Genomic DNA, 18,717 nt, shown 5'->3' with positions numbered 1-18,717 from the left:
AAGGAGAGATTACGGGAGGCAAAGGCTAATATTGAACGTGAGATGATGGCCGAACGACGGAACAACAAGGTGGTGAGTACATCATCCCATTTGGAAGCTGAAAATAACATCATTGGGCAAGTACTGCAGATTGAAGTACCTATAAGGGTAAAGGACCTTCTAGAAACAATGCCACAGTTAAGAACTGCCATTTTTACTTCCATACAAACCACTGCGCAGGCACCTTTGCGTGCCACACGGGCGGAAGTTCCGGTCAGCCCCTCAGCTGACCCAATGTTGTTCACCTTAAATAGTGGTCAGCATCCTGCTGTAGTAGAGATGGGAATTCTTGGGGCTATCCTCAAAGACACCATCGTGGACGGAGGTTCGGGGGTGAATGTACTGCCAGAGGATACGTGGAAGAAGCTGGGGAAGCCAACACTATGGCCACCCACGTTCAACTTGGTAGGTACAGAGCAGCACGGCATCAAGCCACTCGGCACCCTGATGGCCCAATCGGTCACCATCGGCATGCAACCCTTCATACTAGATTTTGTGGTAATCCCACTCAAGAAGGAGTACGACGCCATCTTAGGCAGAGGGTGGCTGGTTACAGCAAAGGTGAACCACGACTGGAAAAAGAACACCCTTTCTATGGAGAAAGGGGGCCGAAAGTACACCATTGATCTGAGGACCCAGGTTGTCGGTGAGGAACTAGCATCATCTTCGGAATCGGAGGGTGAAGGAAAAGACGACCTGAGAGACGAAGGACGGGGCTACAGGGAGGCCAACGACGAAGGGATTGTCAAACTAGGAGACTGCTCCGAGGATGAGACAAGGTCATTGAACGGGCTCTTCCACTAGCAGATGGAGGATTACGAAATGTTCCAGAGCTACAGGCTCGAAGTAGAGGAACCAGAGCAAGTAATAGAGGAGGTGTACCTGCCCGAATACAGAGAATATTGGAAGGGAGACACCCCAAACCTCGATGACGTAGATAATCCCAAGATCATTTGGGTCGGCAACAATTGGAACCCTGTGTGGAAGGCCGCAGCCTTCAAAATCTTTATTATTATTCTTCTTATGTACGGGAAGGAGACCGTAGTCCCTGTAGAATTTGTGGTTCCAGGTCTTCGGATGGCCATTGAAAATAGACTTGCCACCAACGGGTCCAAATTGAAACCCTACCACGAGAAGCGCACAGGGGACCCGAGAGGCCGGAAGGACACCCGAGAGTCCGGAGGGGAACCCAATAGGATGGAAGGGGACCCGAGAGGCCGAGAAGGCGACTCGAGAGGCACGGGACCAAAGCGTGAGACTCTCGGGCGAGGCAAACCGAGAAAGGGCAATCCCAAAGGCACGAAACCTGAGCCAAATCTGGACACTTAAAAAAATAAAAAACTGTATTGTCGTACGGGTCCGTATGATAGACCAGTATGACAGTTGACCGTACGGTCGAAAATAAAAAAATAAAAAGGGGAAAAAAAAGGGGAAGCCATGGTGGAATCACCGTACAGTGGATACCACTGCCAACGGAGATATAAAACACGCAGCCGCACAAACAAACACGTAGCCGCTCCATTGTCAGTGGTCCACTGTACGGTTGAACTGCGTTGTGCATGAGGAAGGAGGACCGTACGATGTGCACGGTTGACCATGTTGTTCGTACGCTGGAGGTGTATCCGTATGGTAAGGAGGGTGTTGACCGCATGGGAAGGTGGTCGTACGATTGGAGGTGTCAGTGTTGTTGACCGTATGGGGAGGTTGTATGGTCGGGGTGCCATTGGGGACATTACAGAGGAAACAAAAACAAAAAAAAAAAAGAGGATGACCAGATTGAAAAATTATTCGATGACATGTGGAGCCAGGACGGTGAAAATATTAGAGTGGAGAAGAAGGGTTTTGACATCTTAAAATATCACAGAAATGAGGCGTTGCCATGGACCCGCGAGGGGCGCTGCCCCTCGACCCCAGTTTATTTTTGAGCTACAATACACTTTTTGAGTCTAGCGAAGGGCAGCAGAGAAGGCACAGTAAGTGTTGGGTTGTCCCGTACTGTGAGAAAGAAGCCTGCAGCTAAGCATTGGCAGGGAAGCCATAAGCCGTAGAGGGAGACGGATTTGGAGGTTGCGAACAAACAGAGTTTGAGGGAAGGCATTGCAAGAACGCGAAGTCATACGACACTAGAGAGTTATTCAATTCAGTTATTAGCCTTTGGGGAGTGTGATGGAGGATTTGAGGTGTCTCGTAGCCTTTGTGACAGAGGGTTGTGGCCACTTCCAGGCATGAATGGTACGCTTTGAGGAACTCGGAGTATGTCTCGGTTGGACGTGAGGTTACCTTGGTGGATGCACAGAGGGCTCGGGAGGAGCTGACCACCAGGTTGGAGGCAGTACTAGCGTGAGACTTAGCTCAGCGTACCCAAGAGTTGGATGCCGAGAGGGCAGCGCGGGTGGCTATAGAGGACAAATTGGCTAGGGAGACAGTATCATTTGAGTAGCAGTTGGTGGAGGCTGAGATTGAACAACGTGTTTTGCAGACAAGTTTGGTTTAGGCACAGGAGGACTGTGTTGTCAAAGGAAGCCATAAGGGTGAAATCCGCACTTGAGCATCAGATGGTAGCAGAAAGGGGTTTTCAGGCGAGGACGCAGCAAGTGTATGAGTTCCGAGCTTGACTGGCGTAAGCAGTTTTGTTTAATGTCATCTCTATTTTGTATTAAGTCGTCTGGAGACGACTTCTTTTCTTTTGGGGGGGATGATGTTGGTGGCAATATTGTACACGGAAATAAAACTAGTTAATTAAGTTGTAATTGTATTGGTTAGTTGGCAACCGAGGGGTGGCAGTTGCGGTGCGACGATTGGCGCTCACACCCTCTCGGTATCTTTATATACTTCCGAATGCAACTTGGGGGACAATTATGAATGGAATAACATCTCTTATATTTTATTTGATATCTATGGCATTATTATTCTGCATTACGTTTTTTATCTATGTACTTGAAGTTATTCACTCGAGAGGGTAAACACTTACAAGTGTTACAAAGATGGACGTTACTTTTTCGCAGAGGTGCCTATTTCTCTCAACCTGTGAATGGTTTTGTATGACAATCCTGGAGCAGTTTGAGATAGGCTTTGCCTACCATGTACATATTTTTGGTCAAAATTTTGTTGTGTTGGTCCCATTTTTGGTTTGTGTCTAGTTTCTCCAGTTAGTCCCTATGTTGTGTCTCCCATCCCTTATTTTTTGACTCTATTGCCCATGGATAACACACTAATCGCCAAAGAGGTTTTGGATTCATCTTGCGTCCTTTGCAGTCCTTGTCCCTAGTTAGAGACAACTATTGCCCCAAATTTTAAACACTCAAATTTTTTAACTTTGTATCAAATCTAATTTCTGGCATATTCGAATCTGTATTTGAAAAGATTTTCTAATTATGTGGTTTTAAGTCCAAGCCATCATCTTTGTGTCCATCATACCAAGTATTGGTTAAAGTATCTAAACATTAAAATCTTGAAAATCATGAGGCCTCAAGGAAAACCACCTTACAGATGTGTTTTAAGTACTATTTTGAGATGTGCAGCCAATTTTCACAACTACCCACCTCTCTATTCATGAGATTTTAATATTTACATAGTTATAAACCTATTTTTGAAAAATATTAAAAAATCGCATTATTTAATGCTCCATCATGAAATTTTCTTAGCTTATGATCGTCTCAACCCCTTTGATACTTGGTGAAAATTTCAATCCCAAACTCCTCTTCAGTCAAAAGTTGTAATGAAATCTTTGAGAAAGGGCAAGAAGTGAACAAATTTAAATAAAATTAAATAAGTTCATATCTCAAAATCAATTTCATAATTCACAATAAAGTGGTTATGAGTTATGAGTTGTGAATATTAAATGTAAAAGTAGTTATGAGTTGTGAAATCCGAAATCCAAAATCCAAAATCACGACTAGTTATGATTTTGAAAAGTCAAACGTTGAGGGGTTGTTGAATGTAAATTGTGAATGCAAAGGGGTTATGCGTTGTGAAATTGAAAACCACAACTTTTAACTAGTTGTGAGTTTCACAAAGTGAAAGCGAGAGGTTGTGAAAGGTGAAAAGTGAATGCAGGATAAATTCTGAGTTGTAAAATTTGAACTAAAAGAGTTATGAAATGCAATTTCACAACTCACAACTAGTTGTGAATTGTGAATTTTGAAAACATAACCCAAAGTAGTTATATTAACCATAGTTACAAGACTCGGACTCGGACTCAGCTCGGCAAGCTGATTTTTTACCCGGACTCGGCGCCCAAACTCGGCAAAAACTTGGCCAAGACTCGGCAAATTGAAAAACCCAAGAAATTCAAAGATTTTTAACGATTTTAAACTTGTTTCATGTATTTTTTACTAAATAAACCTCAAAGACACAATAATCTTATCAAATAGAAGCTACTTTGAACACATACACAAGTTTACATTCATCACATAAGTATAAATGCAAATTTGTCATGTCCCCTTTCTAGAGTGGACAACAGAGACAAAGGAGTTGGCCTATCATTGGAGTCTCGTAGGATAGCAGAGGTTGATTGGGACTCATTCAGTGCATATCAAAGAAACGAAACTCGGACTCGGCTCGGACTCGGCAAGGCCAAATCGGACTCGGACTCGGGACTCGGCGTCAGACTCGGCTCCAGACTCGGCTGGACTCGGGAAAGTGAAAAACTCAAAAAATTTAGAGATTTTTTAAGATTTAAAACTTGTTTCATGCACCCTTTATTGAATAAGACACAATAACATCATCAAACTTGGCTCATTTCATTACATAATACATACACAAGTATACATCTATGATCTATCACATAAGCATAAACGCAAATTGTAGCTGAAGGAAATAACAAACATAGATATATAAATATTGTCAAATGTATACAATATTACAAAACTCATGGAATAAAAAATCCATGTCATCATATGATCATCATCAAATGTTCCATACAAATAACAAAGGTAAATACATCTACAAGCCTATGGCGCAGAGGAGTCTGCACCCTCCGGCCCCGACGTCGGCTCCGATGAAGGCCCCGCCCCCCTATGAAGGCGTCTAAGGTAGGTCATAGATGATTGGGCAGCCATAGCCGCTCCTCGTGACACCACGCCATGCTCACCAACATCAGGAACATCTGTGTCACTGTCACCATCTCTGTCACTATCACCATCTGCCTCTGAATCTCCTCTCTCTGCTCGTGCTCTCTGCTCCTCCTCTGCCATGGCTACAGCCTCAGCCTCTATATCTACCTGGTCGATCCAATCAGTGTCATCATCACTAAAGACAGCCACAGGATCTGTCTCAATGGCCCACTCTGCCTCAGGATCAACCTCATCTAGAATGATAGGAGAGATGTCAGCTAATGCATTCTTTCTCATTCTCAGGCGGAGGTTATAGTGAACAAAGATAAGATCATTCATCTTCTCCACGGATAATCTATTGCGCCTCTTGGAGTGTATGTGCTCAAACATACTCCAATTGCGCTCACAACCAGATGCACTGCATGGTTGGCTCAAGATGCGAATGGCCAACTTCTGAAGATTTGGTGTTGTTGGGCCAAAAAAGTTCCACCAATTATTTGAGTTTGAAATGAGAAAAATAAATAAAATCAGTCTCTCATAAACTCATTTAACAATATACAATAAAACTAAAATTAAGCCTTACAATTTATTTTTACCTGGCATCATAGTTGTCCTACTTTCTTTGGCGATAGGACGAGAAAAGGTCTCCCCTTGTGCATTTGAGAACAACTGTAGCTCTCGCATAAGATCTGACTGAGTACAACCAACAGGTGCCATCTTCTCCATGACTGAGTATAGCCCATCAAGGACCTCCGCATCAGCCCTGAAAGTAGGGCTAAAATGGAATGCCGGATTCAAATAATAGGCTGCTGCATGGATGGGCCTATGAAGTTGATGATGCCATCTCTTATCAATGATCTGCCAAATGGGACCATACTTGCTCTCATCTCCTGCATAGATAGATTTGACGCCCTCTTTTGCCCTATCCATGCCCTCATATATGTAGCCCATTGCGGGCTTTTCTCCATCCGCAACTCGCAACAAAACCACCAAAGGCTTAACAAACTGTAAAATTGAAAATATTGTGTAATTTAAAACATGAGCAAATAAGAGAATATGATGAATAAGTTATAAAACAAAAAGTTAAATAAAAATTGTAGAATTTATAAAAAAATTACCTTCACTATCTCATCACAAGGGCTCCAAAAGCCTCGCTCATCAAAAATGCAGTCTGCCATATCTTTTCCTGCTGGGGTGGCAGCATAGGATGAGGAAGACCACTCCTCACCAACAATCATACGTCTCAAGGCCATCTTACAACGAAGCATGGACTGCAATGTGATGAAGTTTGTGGCAAATCTTGTGATTCCTGGACGAGCTAACTCCTTATGCTCTGTGTATTGTCTCATAAGAGCCAACACCCATGAATGATTATATACAAATTTGCACACATTTCTTGCCTTTTCTACACATGTCTTGACCCATGGAAGTTTTCCAATATCCTCTAACATGAGGTCAATGCAATGGGCGGCACATGGAGTCCAAACTATAGATGGGTGCCTCTCCATCAATAGTCTGCCTGCAACAACATAATTTGTTGCATTGTAATTAATGAGGTTACAAAATAGAAATTAATTTGCAAACAAAATTAGTTTGTAATCAAAAGTTTACCTGCAGCAACATAATTTGGTGCATTGTCAGTCACCACCTGTACCACGTTCTCTTCACCCACCTCATTAATCACCTCCTCTATCTGCTCACATAGGTAGGTGGCATTCTTGCAATGGGCGGAGGCATCAATAGACTTGATGAAAACGGTTCCCCCTGAAATAAAAAAATAAAGCAAGATCAATGATCATTCAATAAATCATTAAATGAAAAATAAAAAATTAATGCCTAAATGAAACTAAAATTAATCAATCACCTGCGGAAGAAACAAGAAAATTAAGGAGAGTTCTATTTCTCCTGTCTGTCCAACCATCAGTCATGATGGTGCAACCTTTAGTGCTCCATATTTGGCGTTGATCACCCAATTCTTTCTTCACATCATTCACCAATTCAGTCAAAATGGGTCCGCTCAAATCAAACTCAGAAGGGGCTTTGAACCCCGCCCCACAAATGGTAAGGGCATCAACCATTTCTTGCCAATAAGGTGACCTGTCACAAATAATTTTAATGAGATAAGTATGTACTATGTATAATGAACTATATACAACAAAAATTAATACGAACAATCAAATTATAAAAATTAAAACAATCAAACATAAAACATTTACCTGGCTGTGAAGAATGGAATACTGCCATAGATCCAAAATCTGCCAACTGCCATTTTAGCAGCATCATGGACCTCCTTGTTCCAACCCATGCTCTCAAGTGACTGTTGGGACCCAGGAGTAGTGCGAGGTGCAAAAAAGGTATCCAACCTAGATTTACGAATCCTAGGTCCAATGCTAACATTCCCACTACCACTGCCAGTGCTAGGAACATGAGAAGGGGCAGAGGCACTGGCACTAGCACTGGCACTTATAGAAGCAGAACCGGAAGCATGAGTAGTAGCAAAATGAGTGGGACGATATGAAGGTAAGGAAGAAGGCCCTCCAACACAACCTAATTGTGTCCCTGTTCCTAAAGGTGCATGTCTCCCAATGACTGTGAGATCCTCTTTTTCTTTCCTTTTCCTTTCAATTTCTTCAACCATTACATAGCAATCACGTACGGCCTCAGTGACTGCTTTTGTGCATGGGTCGGCATCATGCCCACGCACACCAGCAATATGGTATTTCAATCTATATATGCCTCCATGGAATATTGTTTTGCAAAATATACACTTTGTTTGCCCTTTTCTTTGCCCTGGAAAATCCTCATGATATTTCCAAGCAGGGTCCTTTCTAATGGGAGGTCTAGAAGAGGACATTGTATGATTGTTTTGTGAAACTTGAGGCAAATAAGAATGTGAAGGTTGCTGCAATAAAACATTACAAATGCAAAAATAAATTAAGACATTCATTCTATGTTGTGCATTCATAATTTCATTCTCATTGAACATTTTTTTCAAAAAAGCTAAAGTAGGGTAACTAGGGTTTGCAATTTTATTTTTTTTAAATTGTAGGGTTTGTCAAACCCTACTTTAAAAAAAATAAAATTACAAACCCTGGGCCTACATAGTAACATAGAAAAGATTTTGGAATAAAATGTAAAACTTTCAAAAAAAAAAGAATAGAAAAATGAATTTTTGCATATAAGAAACAAAAAAATCTCAAAAAAACAATGTTACCAACTTACCTCTTAGAACTCTTGAAGAAAATTGAAGAAATTGAAGAAATCTTCCTTGCTGGTTTTTCTTCAATGCACCCTTGTTATTCTTTTTATCTCACTTTACTCCTCCTATTTTTGCAAATGAATGAAATGAAAGTCACTTTTAGGTATAAAACAAAAATAACACAAAAAAAAAGAGTCAAAAAAACCATTTAAAATTGTTTTTTTTTTAACTTATCTTTCACATCGCCGCCGGCCGAGTCCCAGGCACGGGACTCGGCCAAACTCGCCAAACTCGCCAAACTCGGCGAGTCTGGCGCCTGGACTCAGCCGAGTCCGAGTCCGAGTCCCCAGGACTCGGCAAGGGTGACTCGCACTCGGACTCGCCGAGTCCAGGCGAGTTTAGGCGATTTTCGTTTCTCTGGTGCATATAGTGACTGGATTTTGGCTTTACAGGCAGTTTGAGGGCCATTTGGAGCAGTTCCTTGATTTTAGGGAGATTCCCTATTTTTTAGGAGGTTTTGGCAGTTCCCATATTGGAGGTTCCACGGGACCATGTCATGGTTTCGGTTTCATGAAGTTTGGGTGTGTTTCCTAGTTTCTAGGAGCATCCCTAGATTTTAGGGATGGGACTGCCAGTTAGTTCAACTTTTCCGGCATCGGTCACAGATAGGTGACAAAGTTATATTCATGATTGTTTGGTCATTTTGGGTTATTATTGGATTTCTGGAGATATTTTAATATATTTAAATATTTCCTAAGTTTACGATTAAATAAATTAAAATAAGGCTATGTATTTAGTCATTTCGGAGTAATAAGCGATTTCTGGCTTCATCTGGGTTGATATGCTTGTGTTATAGCTTGTTGGAAAGGTCTTGAACTTTGCTACATGATTCTCACCGTCCGGAGTCTTTTTGGATGCCTGAAGCTATTTTTTTGCAATTTAGTGTTATTTTCCTATAGTTGACGCCATAATTAGAAAATAACACTCTTTTCATAATGCGCCAACTTTACTCCCTTTTAGGGTTTGGCTTGGAAAGGAAAGGAGATATAAGAAAATGAAGACCAAATTGTTCATTATCTTTTTACACAATCAAACTTATTTTTGCGAATTAGCTCTGAGTGGGCGATTCTTCATCTGGGACGCAAACCCCAAGATCTGGACTGGCTGGGACGTAGCCCTCAACAGTTATTGGCATTGGATTCTTCAGGCAGAGTGCATTGTTGATAGAGATTGAGTACGCCATTCTTCATTGTGGATTCAAGTTGCAGAGTAAGGGTTTCAGCATGGCAGATTGATTCTTCAGCTTGGGCGTGATCCTTGCAGCCTTAGGGCCGCCATTTGCAGCAAGTACATCCCACGTGGAATGTAAGGAATGCATGTATTCAGCCTTAGAGGTATTCTTGATTTATGATCACTATTCACCTTTCAATTTGGCATCATTGTTGGATGTAAGTTCCTTGGATCTGCATTGGAATTATTATTTGGTTTTACAAATCAACAATCTGTCTGGTACAGCTTGTAGCAATTCTGAATTTGGCTGTATGTTCTTATTTATTTTCAGTCTCCTTCATGTTTACTGTTCATTATTCATTATTTGTTTGAAAACTATCAAAAAACACAAAAAGAAACAAACCTTCTGCAACTTATGTCTATTCTCTAAAACCATCAAAGGAATCACAGGAAAAATATAGTTTATTAATTTAAAAACTACAGCAGATCAGCAAGGGGATCCATTAGGGATCTTTCAAAATTTAGGCTTGAGCTGAAGGAAATAAGCTAAACTAAATAACATATTAGAAATACAAATAGTGTCAAATGTCTACAAATTCATGCAATATGAAATCCATGTCATCAAAAGTTAAAAACATATATCAACATAAAAGCTAGAGCCTAGAGGCTAGAAGTCTAAGGCTTAGAGGAGCCAATATCAATGATCGCTTAACTCGGCAATTTGAGGCCTAATATTCACACTCACACTACCACAAACCTCTACTTCCAAATCCAGGAAATGGAGGCCAAGGATTTGAAGAAGCTTCCCCACTAATGGCTTCCATTTGCTTCCTTTTTAATTCTTTTTTCTCTTTAAATTCCTCTAATTGAGCTTGCACTTCACGTATAGCCTCAAGGGGTGCTTTTTTGCATGGATTTGCATCATGGCATTCTATTTGTGCAATGTGATATTTCAATCGGTTAATACCTCGCCCATTATATTTTGTTTTTCAATAAATACATGTTACTTCTCCTTTTTTTGATCTGGGGATGCCATGTTTCCAAGCCTTATCCTATCTAACTAGGGCACCACTTCCACTACTGGTAGGCTGAGATATTATGCTGCAATATATTATAAATGAAAAAAATCAGCATGTCTCTTATTCTAAATAAATTAAAACTGAAAAATAAATAATAGAAAGAAAAAACAAAACTAGGGTTTCAACTTTCATATTTTTTCTATCAATATAAAATAAAACAAAAACAAAACAAATGAAAAAAAAATGGAAATATGAAAGTAAGAAAATCAAAAAATAACAAAAAAATGGTACTTACCTCTATAAATTTGCTAGAAACCTCTTCCAAATCCTTCTTTAACACCTCTAAATGCTTGAATGCAAGCTACAAACTTGCACAAACAATCAACAATTGCAATCTCCTCTTCAATCTATCTGGTGGTTTGCTCTTCAATGCCTCTATTTTTTTGCTCAAAACCCTCTTTTTCTCTCCTCGTGTTCACAAACAAGAAAAATGAATTTTTAGGGTGAGAGTCAAAATATATTTACCTTTTGTTTCACTTAAACAAACAAATTAATTTTTTTTTTCTTTTTTAATGTTGCCTGGGCAGTAGAGTCCAGGGCTCAGGACTTGGCGAACTCTACCCAGACCCGGCCAGACTTAGCCAAGTCCGAGTCCAGGGTTGCCTGGCCTCGGCAAAGGCGACCCGCCTCGGGACTCACCGAGTCTTGGCAAGACTCTGCGATTCTTGTAACTCCGATATTAACTACTTCAAATTGGGTTCCTGAAAAGCTAATTGGTCATTTAAAACAACCTTTCCTTGAACCCTCTCTATTGTTGATTTATGTGAAATGTTTGAATGGAGTGAAGGTGATGTATCTGAATTGTTTTTCAAAGAAATGTGGAGACATTGATGAGAGCTGTGAATAGTTTGATGGAGTGCCTCAAAGAGATGTTATTTCATGGAATCAATGATCACGGGATATGCATGAAATATGTTTGATACAAAGGCTTTAGAAGCTTCAAGCAAACACAATTTGTAGGTGTAAAACCCGATCCCATGACTTTTGCCCAATTGTTCAGGGCTGCATGATGAAAACGCCATGATAGGCATGAGTGCAAGATGTGAAAGTATTAACAAAGGCATTGGATTGCTTGATTGAAATATGGAAACATCAACAGGAGAAGTGAATTGTTTATACAATGTTGCAAAGATAAGTTGTCTCGTGGAATGCAACCTCACGAAATACAATGGTCACAAAATATGTAGAAGATGAAATTGATGAAAGGATTTAGAAACCCTCAAGTAAATCCTCTTTGCCAACGCAATAAATCTCGTCTAGTGCTAATGCGTTGAATTTCCGTGTTGTAGATTTTAAAAAAAGAAAGATAGGGTTTTATTTAATTTGTTTGTATTGCATACTCAAAATCGCTCTCTAATACATTACAGACATTGTGAATAGAAAGTACACATTGTGCAAAGTAAGTAGTTTTTAATTGACAAGGATCGCCCACTTCTAATTCGGAGAGTAATTTTACTACACATCTATTGTAGCTTGAGTTGCACTAAAATGTGTGAATTGAAATGCTAAAAATTATGAAAATGAGAGTGGTGTATTTATGCTAGGGGGTTCTCTTTTCCTTAGCCTTTAAAATAATAATGAGGTGGAATGGAAGGTTATTCTCTCAAGACTAGCATTAACAGATTTTCTACGTTTTAAACATCTTGGTGGTTAAAATTTAAGGGTTATTCCCTGATTGCGATGAATGGTCTTGAAAGGCTCTTGGCTTGATGTAGAAAAATAAGTTGTTTCTAGAAGAAGCTATGGAGCTAAAGAAGTCATTTTATTTATTGATACTCTCACTGCTATTAAAGAAAATTGTAGCAGCAAATCTATTGGCTAATGCAGGGTGGTCCAAGAGACTTTTTCATGGATAGGATTGGATATTATTATCCCTTAGAACTCAATTTTCAGTGGTTTTTTCTCCGGGCTTTGTGGTGGCTGATATTAAGTGTAATGTCCCCTTTTGAGAAGAATTTATTAATTAATTTAATTAGTTAAGTTGTCCAAATTATTATTATTTTTTTTCATGGATAGCTTAATTAATTATTTTAATTAATAATAATAAGTTAATTATTTATAAAGTTATCAAATAAATTAAAATTAAAAGATGACTTTATATTTAATTAATTTAATAAAAGTGACTTAATTAAATATTATATCATAAAGTCACTTCTAGAAGCTTCTAGAGATGGTTTGGAAAAAAGTATAAAGAGAGATGTAGACGAAGCTTCAAGGCAGCTTGGATTATTGATATGGTTTTTGATTAGGTTTTGTTAAACCGAGAGGTGTCTGCGGAGTTTGGTCTTTGGGAACGAAAACTCCCATAGATTGCATAACTAAGGGAGTAGAAGATCTTCCGAGGGGTTGCAGCTGAGAGTGGAAGATACTCAGTCTTCCATATTGAGTACATTGAGTTTCTGTAGTTTTCATGGTGGATGGGGTGTTCATGGCATCTTCAAATTGTTAGATTGAGTGCCCTTTTTGCATCACTTTTAATTGAGGCTAGAAGGCAATTTTATTAGTGGATTATTAGAGGTCGAATTGTGTGGAGTTTGGTCAATTTGCAGGTCTGATAACAAAATCGACTTCACTCTATATACCATCGATTTTGTTCATAACTCCTCAATTGAGCATTGAAGGTTCACTTTGAAAGGGTATATATCTTTGGGAGCAGAAGGCGATTCTTTGTGGAGGTGATTGAAGGAGTTTTGACCAGAATTTGGCACGCATTTCAGGTCTGAAACAATTCGTATCAGACTGGTAAGAACCCACAATTTTGCATAAAACTCATTATTTGGGCTATGAACCTCCTCTTGGTGAATGGCGCTACACTCTAGGGGCTAAGGCGATCGGTTTGTGACAACAATTGAAGACCATCAGCAGACATATCATTTATTATCAGTCTTTCACCATTGCAGCAGGGGCAATTTTCTGAGGACAAACTGATTAGGCAGATTGGAGCCCTCAAAAATCACAATATTGCTTGCTTCTTCAAGGCGCTTCACTCCAGGTTCTCTTGACATTGCTCATTGATTGTAATTTCAGTTTGTATGTATGAAACCCATCACTCTCATTAGTCTTCAGAGAATCTGAAAAGGGTCAATGATAATGGACAATGTGTTTAATCATGGCGTTGACAATATTATGTCCTATTTAAGCCTCATTTTGAAATAAGTAAAGGAGGAGTTAATTTGCATCTTTATGAATGAATGTTTTCAGGTTGCTTGCCAACTGCTTGTTATAATGTCAGAAAGCTGTAGGTGTTTGTTTGTGGGACTAAATTGGCATTGAACTCCATAATTTAGTGGCATATGTATCTTTGGCAATTGCCTTAACCATTAGAAGTCATTAATTGTTAATCTTTCACGAGGAATATGTGTTAGATGACCTCCATAACAATCTGAAACTTCTAAGACACATAACAGCTTAACACACAAAAAATCAAAGTTGCATAACACACAGATTGGATAGACAGATTGTAGCAAATATTCCTTGTTCTCAGTCATTTCAGTACAGTTGGATATTTCATTAAGGATTTCACTCTTGGGAGGAAGTATGATATTCATGTGGAAGATACAATACTTATGTCAATATACCTTATTAGGTTTGGCAAATATTCCTCATGCTGTGTATTTGAATGCCTTGCCTACTAATGTGGCAACTGCTGGTTGTCTCTTTGTTGTTGTTTGGTATTCACTGGATCTGATTGGTGGCAGGTATTGTGAGCTGCAAGATTGACTTGTGCTGGTGTATTTTTTATGAGGGGATTTGTCATCGCAATGACTAGATAACATGGCTCTACAAGACCTCTAAACCCTTGTAGGGGATAAGGTTTGTGATAAATGTCATGTCATTTCAGTACAGGGGATACTTCAGTGGTATCAGAGCGGTTTCCTGCCATCCTGTTGGGATTTGAATGAAATATTTAGAGAGCTCGCATTGCATCATTTGAGTGCCCAGCACACATAAGTTTCAGTTATGGGTTACTACAGTATTGTAGGGAAATCCAGGGAAGAGATTGAAGAGGATGCCATCAAGATGAGGGAAAAATTTGAACAGGAAGCTCCTCGACTCCTTGAGGGCTATCAGAAAATGCCAGATGCTTTTAAAGCACAGTACTCTCTTCATGATTATCTGAACTTGTTTGTCACCTGCAGGCCTAAAGAGATTGGGTTGGTAAAGTATATTAGGAGGGTGTATAAGGAGAAAATTTCATCTTAAGGAACACAATTCAGTCATACGCACAATGAGAGCAGGTATGGAAGAGCTACTAAAACAAATTTTGAAGGTGGTTCTAATTCCAAACTCAATGATCAGGTTACAAGAACGCCCATAATGAGCAAGAATGAAATGAGAAGACAAGGTCTATGCTTCACTTGCAAAGGTTTTTGGGAGCCTAACCACCAATGCACAGATGATGAGATTAAGGAGACTTATACACATGCTGATTTACATAGTAGCCAAACTATTGAGCTTAATCAAGATGTAGACGTATTAATAAATGACAAAAAGGTTGAGGAAGGATCTATCAACGTTAGCATGCAAGTTGGAAGCGTCAAAGATGAGGAATGTGCAGAGGATACAAGCTCTAACAATTCTGATTTTTGTAGCAGCAGACAGCATACTGTGCACTATCAAGAGGTAACCGTCATTCCATGTGTGAGAGATGGATGTATGGAGTTCCCTAGTGTTGACACTCAAGATTTGGGTGTTAGAAATGAATTATATGATGCAATAAGGAGGGACGAAAGGGAACATACTTCTGATTTTCTAAATGCAATCAGCAGTCCGTTATCAGCACATGAGCAATCCATTGAGGACAGCCAGGTGTGGGTTGAAAAACACATGACAAAGGTTGGAGATGTTGACCACCCACAATCTGATTTCATGACAGCAAGTAAAGAAGAGCATGAGGTAATTAAACTAACCCACAAGGATGTTGTTAACAATTTGTTTGAGGATGAGATTGATATGGGTAATGGTAAGAGTTATTTTGGTGATTACAATGCATCCTCTAGTGTGATTGCTGATTCCATTAATGACACAATTCCTACTCATGAAGAAAAATCCAAACATGGCATTCAAGTTTGGGAAGTTAATCATGAGACATGGGTTGATGAAGGTAATATTTTGCTATGGCATGATATCATCACTAAATTGTTCTTGGGCAGCAACTGTTTACCTCCTCATTCTCATGAGTTTGCAGTTTTTACTCATGGAATGAGAAATGAAGAGAAGTCTACAAATGTTGGCATTTAGATTTTGGAAGATGAATGTTTGCCCTCTCGGGTAAACGGTTAAATGCAGAACGTAAATGCACAGAACATAATGGAAATATACTAAATAACCAGCCTCTGTATTAATTCCACAGTCCATGTACAATAAGTGCTTATAACATTACATCTGACACGACTAACATGCTCCTTTCGAAGAAAAGGTACACAATATATAATACCCGAAAGGGTGCGACTCCAACTACCTACCCGTCGGCTAACTAACTGACCGCCGTAACTCATTATTACCAACGACAACATAAACATAATACAACAACATAACATAATGATTATTCCCGGCAACATCATCCCCCCCAAGAAAAGAAGTCGACTCCGACGACTTAATACAAAATATAGATGAATGGCAGGAACTACTGACGCCAGTTGGGCCCGGATCTTATACACTTGCTGCGTCCTCGCCTGAAAACCCTTTTCTGCTACCATCCGATGCTCAAGTGCGGATTTCACCAATATTGCTTCCTTTGCCATCACAGTCCTCCTGTGCCTAACCCAAACTTGTCTGCAAAACACGTTTTTCAGTCTCAGCTTCCACCAACTGCTACTCAATTGATACTATCTCCCTAGCCAATTTGTCCTCGATAGCCACCCATGCTGCTCTCCCGGCATCCAACTCCTGGGTACGCTGAACTAAGTCTCACGCGACTAGTGCCTCCAACCTGGTGGTCAGCTCCTCCCGAGTCCTCTGTGCATCCACCAAGGCAACCTCACGTCCAGCCAAGACATACTCCGAGTTCTTCAAAGCGTACCAGTCATGCCTGGAGGTGGCCACAACCCGTTGGCACAAATGCTAGGAGACACCTCCAATCCTCCATCACACTCCCCAACGGCTAAAAATTGAACTGAATAACTCCCTGGTGTCATACAACTGCGCGGACCTGCAATGCCTTCCCTCAAACTCTGTTTGTTCGCAACCTCCAAATCCGTCTCCCTCTACGGCTTATGGCTTCTCCGCCAATGCTTAGTTGCAGGCTTCTTTCTTACAGTACGGACAACCACAACACTTCCCGTGGTCTTCTATAGCTCAAAATAAACTGGGGGTCTAGGGGCAACGCCCCCAGCAGGGTCGAGGGGCAGCGCCCCTCGCGGGGTCTGGGGCAGCGCCCTAGCGGGGTCGAGGGGCAGCGCCCCCGCGGGGTTGAGGGGCAATGCCCCTCACGGGGTCCTAGGGCAGCTCGCAGTACAGGGCGGGGTCGAGGGGCAGCGCCCCAGCCGCCAACACCAATTTACAACCTTTAGAACCCCACGAAAGTCCATGGCGCGCATCATTTCTGTGATATTTTATGATGTCAAAACCCTTCTTCTACATTCCAATATTTTCAGTGTCTAGGCTCCAGACTTCAGCAAATCATTTTAAATCTGGCCGTCATCGTTTTTTTTTTTTTTTTGCACTGTAATGTCTCCAATGGCACCCCGGCCATACAACCTCCCTGTACGGTCAACAACAGCACTGGCACCTCCAATCATGCGGTCAACACCCTCCACCATACGACTGTGTTTGTTTGTGCGAGGGCTGCGTTTATGTCTTCGTGCTCCTCGACAGCAGTGGTTTCCACCGCACGGTGGTGGACGTGCTACTGTACGATGGTTCCACCGCCGGTGTTGCCACCGTACGATGGTTCCACCGCACGGTGGTCCCACCGCCAGTGTTGCCACCGCACGGTGGTTCCACCGTCGGTGTTGCCACCGCACGGTGGTTCCACCGTCGGTGTTGCCACCGCACAGTGGTGCCACCGCACGGTGGTTCCACCACCGGTGGCCCCACCGTCGGTGTTGCCACCGCACGGTGGTGCTACCGTACGGTGGTTCCACCGTGGCTTTCTTTTTTTCTGTACAATCAGCTGACCCATACGGCCATACGATTTTTTTATTTTTTCTTCTAGAGAGTCTTCTGCTGGGGTCCCCTATCTCTGAGATCGCCCTTCATCCTTCTCAATTTTCCTTGCCCAAGGGTCTCTTGTTGTGGTCCTGTGCCTCTTGAGTCGCCTGCCTCACCTCTCAGGTCCCCTTCCATCCACTCAGGTCCCCCTTTGGGCTCTTGGGTGTCCGTCCGGCCTCTCGAGTCCCCTGCGCGCTTCGTGTGGTAGGGTTTCAATTTGTACCCGTTGGTGGCAAGTTTATTTTCCATGGCCATCCGAAGACCTGGAACCACAAATTCTACAGGGACCACGACCTCCTTCACGTACATAAGAAGAAGAAGGATAATAAAGATTTTGAAGGTTGCGGCCTTCCACACAGGGTTCCAATCATTGCCGACACTCTTCGGATTATTTACGTCGCCAGGGTTTGGGGCGTCTCCCTTCCAATATTCTCTGTATTCCGGCAGGTACACCTCTGTTGGTTGCTCTGGTTCCTCTACTTCAAGCCTATAGCTTTGGAACATTTCATAATCCTCCATTAGCCAATGGAAGAGCTCGTTAAGTGAGCATACCTCATCTTTAGAACATCCCTCCAATTCGAGCACCCCTTCACTGTTCGGCTCCATCGCGTTCTTGCCCTTGCTTTCATCGGGACCCCCTTCCCCTTTATTAGAGTCCTCTGAGTCCGAGTTTGAAGAGGCGAGCTCTTCGCTGACATCTTGGGTGTGTAGGTCAATGGTATATTTCCGCCCTCCCTTCTCCATGGAAAGTGTATTTTTCTTCCAGTTGTGGTTTACCCTCGCGTTGATCAACCACGCTCTCCCCAGGATGGCGTCATAGCCTTTCTTCTTCGAGGGAATAACCACGAAATCTAACAAGAATGGTTGCGTACCAATTGTCACTTGCTGGGCCATCAACAGGCCGAGTGGCTTAATGTCGTGTTGGTCCGCTCCCACCAGGTTGAATGTGGGTGGCCACAGGGTG

General features: G+C 41.5%; 3 protein-coding genes across 5 annotated transcripts in view; 1 reads left to right on the top strand and 2 right to left on the bottom strand.

Annotated features, from left to right (window-relative positions):
• The window catches only part of LOC131078958 (1,4-dihydroxy-2-naphthoyl-CoA synthase, peroxisomal), a 311,267-nt gene that overhangs the window by 263,460 nt on the left and 29,090 nt on the right, over positions 1-18,717 (top strand). The gene's annotated exons all lie outside the window — the stretch shown is intronic.
• Positions 5,656-6,683, bottom strand: LOC131071471 (uncharacterized). Its single transcript, XM_059212092.1, has 2 exons — positions 6,212-6,683; positions 5,656-6,098 (listed from the first exon to the last, which is right to left on the bottom strand). Exons 1-2 carry the CDS (start codon positions 6,599-6,601, stop codon positions 5,673-5,675), a joined length of 816 nt encoding a protein of 271 aa, XP_059068075.1. The 5' UTR covers positions 6,602-6,683; the 3' UTR covers positions 5,656-5,672.
• Positions 6,864-8,545, bottom strand: LOC131060181 (uncharacterized). Of its 2 annotated transcripts, XM_059212090.1 has the most exons (3): positions 8,316-8,545; positions 7,310-7,995; positions 6,864-7,190 (listed from the first exon to the last, which is right to left on the bottom strand). In XM_059212090.1, the coding sequence occupies exons 2-3, from the start codon at positions 7,945-7,947 to the stop codon at positions 6,950-6,952; spliced, it is 879 nt and encodes a 292-aa protein (XP_059068073.1). In that variant the 5' UTR covers positions 7,948-7,995; positions 8,316-8,545; the 3' UTR covers positions 6,864-6,949. The 2 variants fall into 2 exon arrangements, with proteins under 2 accessions (XP_059068073.1, XP_059068072.1); XM_059212089.1 differs by having other exon boundaries at positions 7,310-8,545.

This window comes from Cryptomeria japonica, chromosome 10 (genome assembly GCF_030272615.1).
Source record: "Cryptomeria japonica chromosome 10, Sugi_1.0, whole genome shotgun sequence".
NCBI classification, from domain to species: domain Eukaryota; kingdom Viridiplantae; phylum Streptophyta; class Pinopsida; order Cupressales; family Cupressaceae; genus Cryptomeria; species Cryptomeria japonica.
Note: the sequence above shows the minus strand (reverse complement) of the source record. Positions and strands in the feature narration are given on the sequence as shown.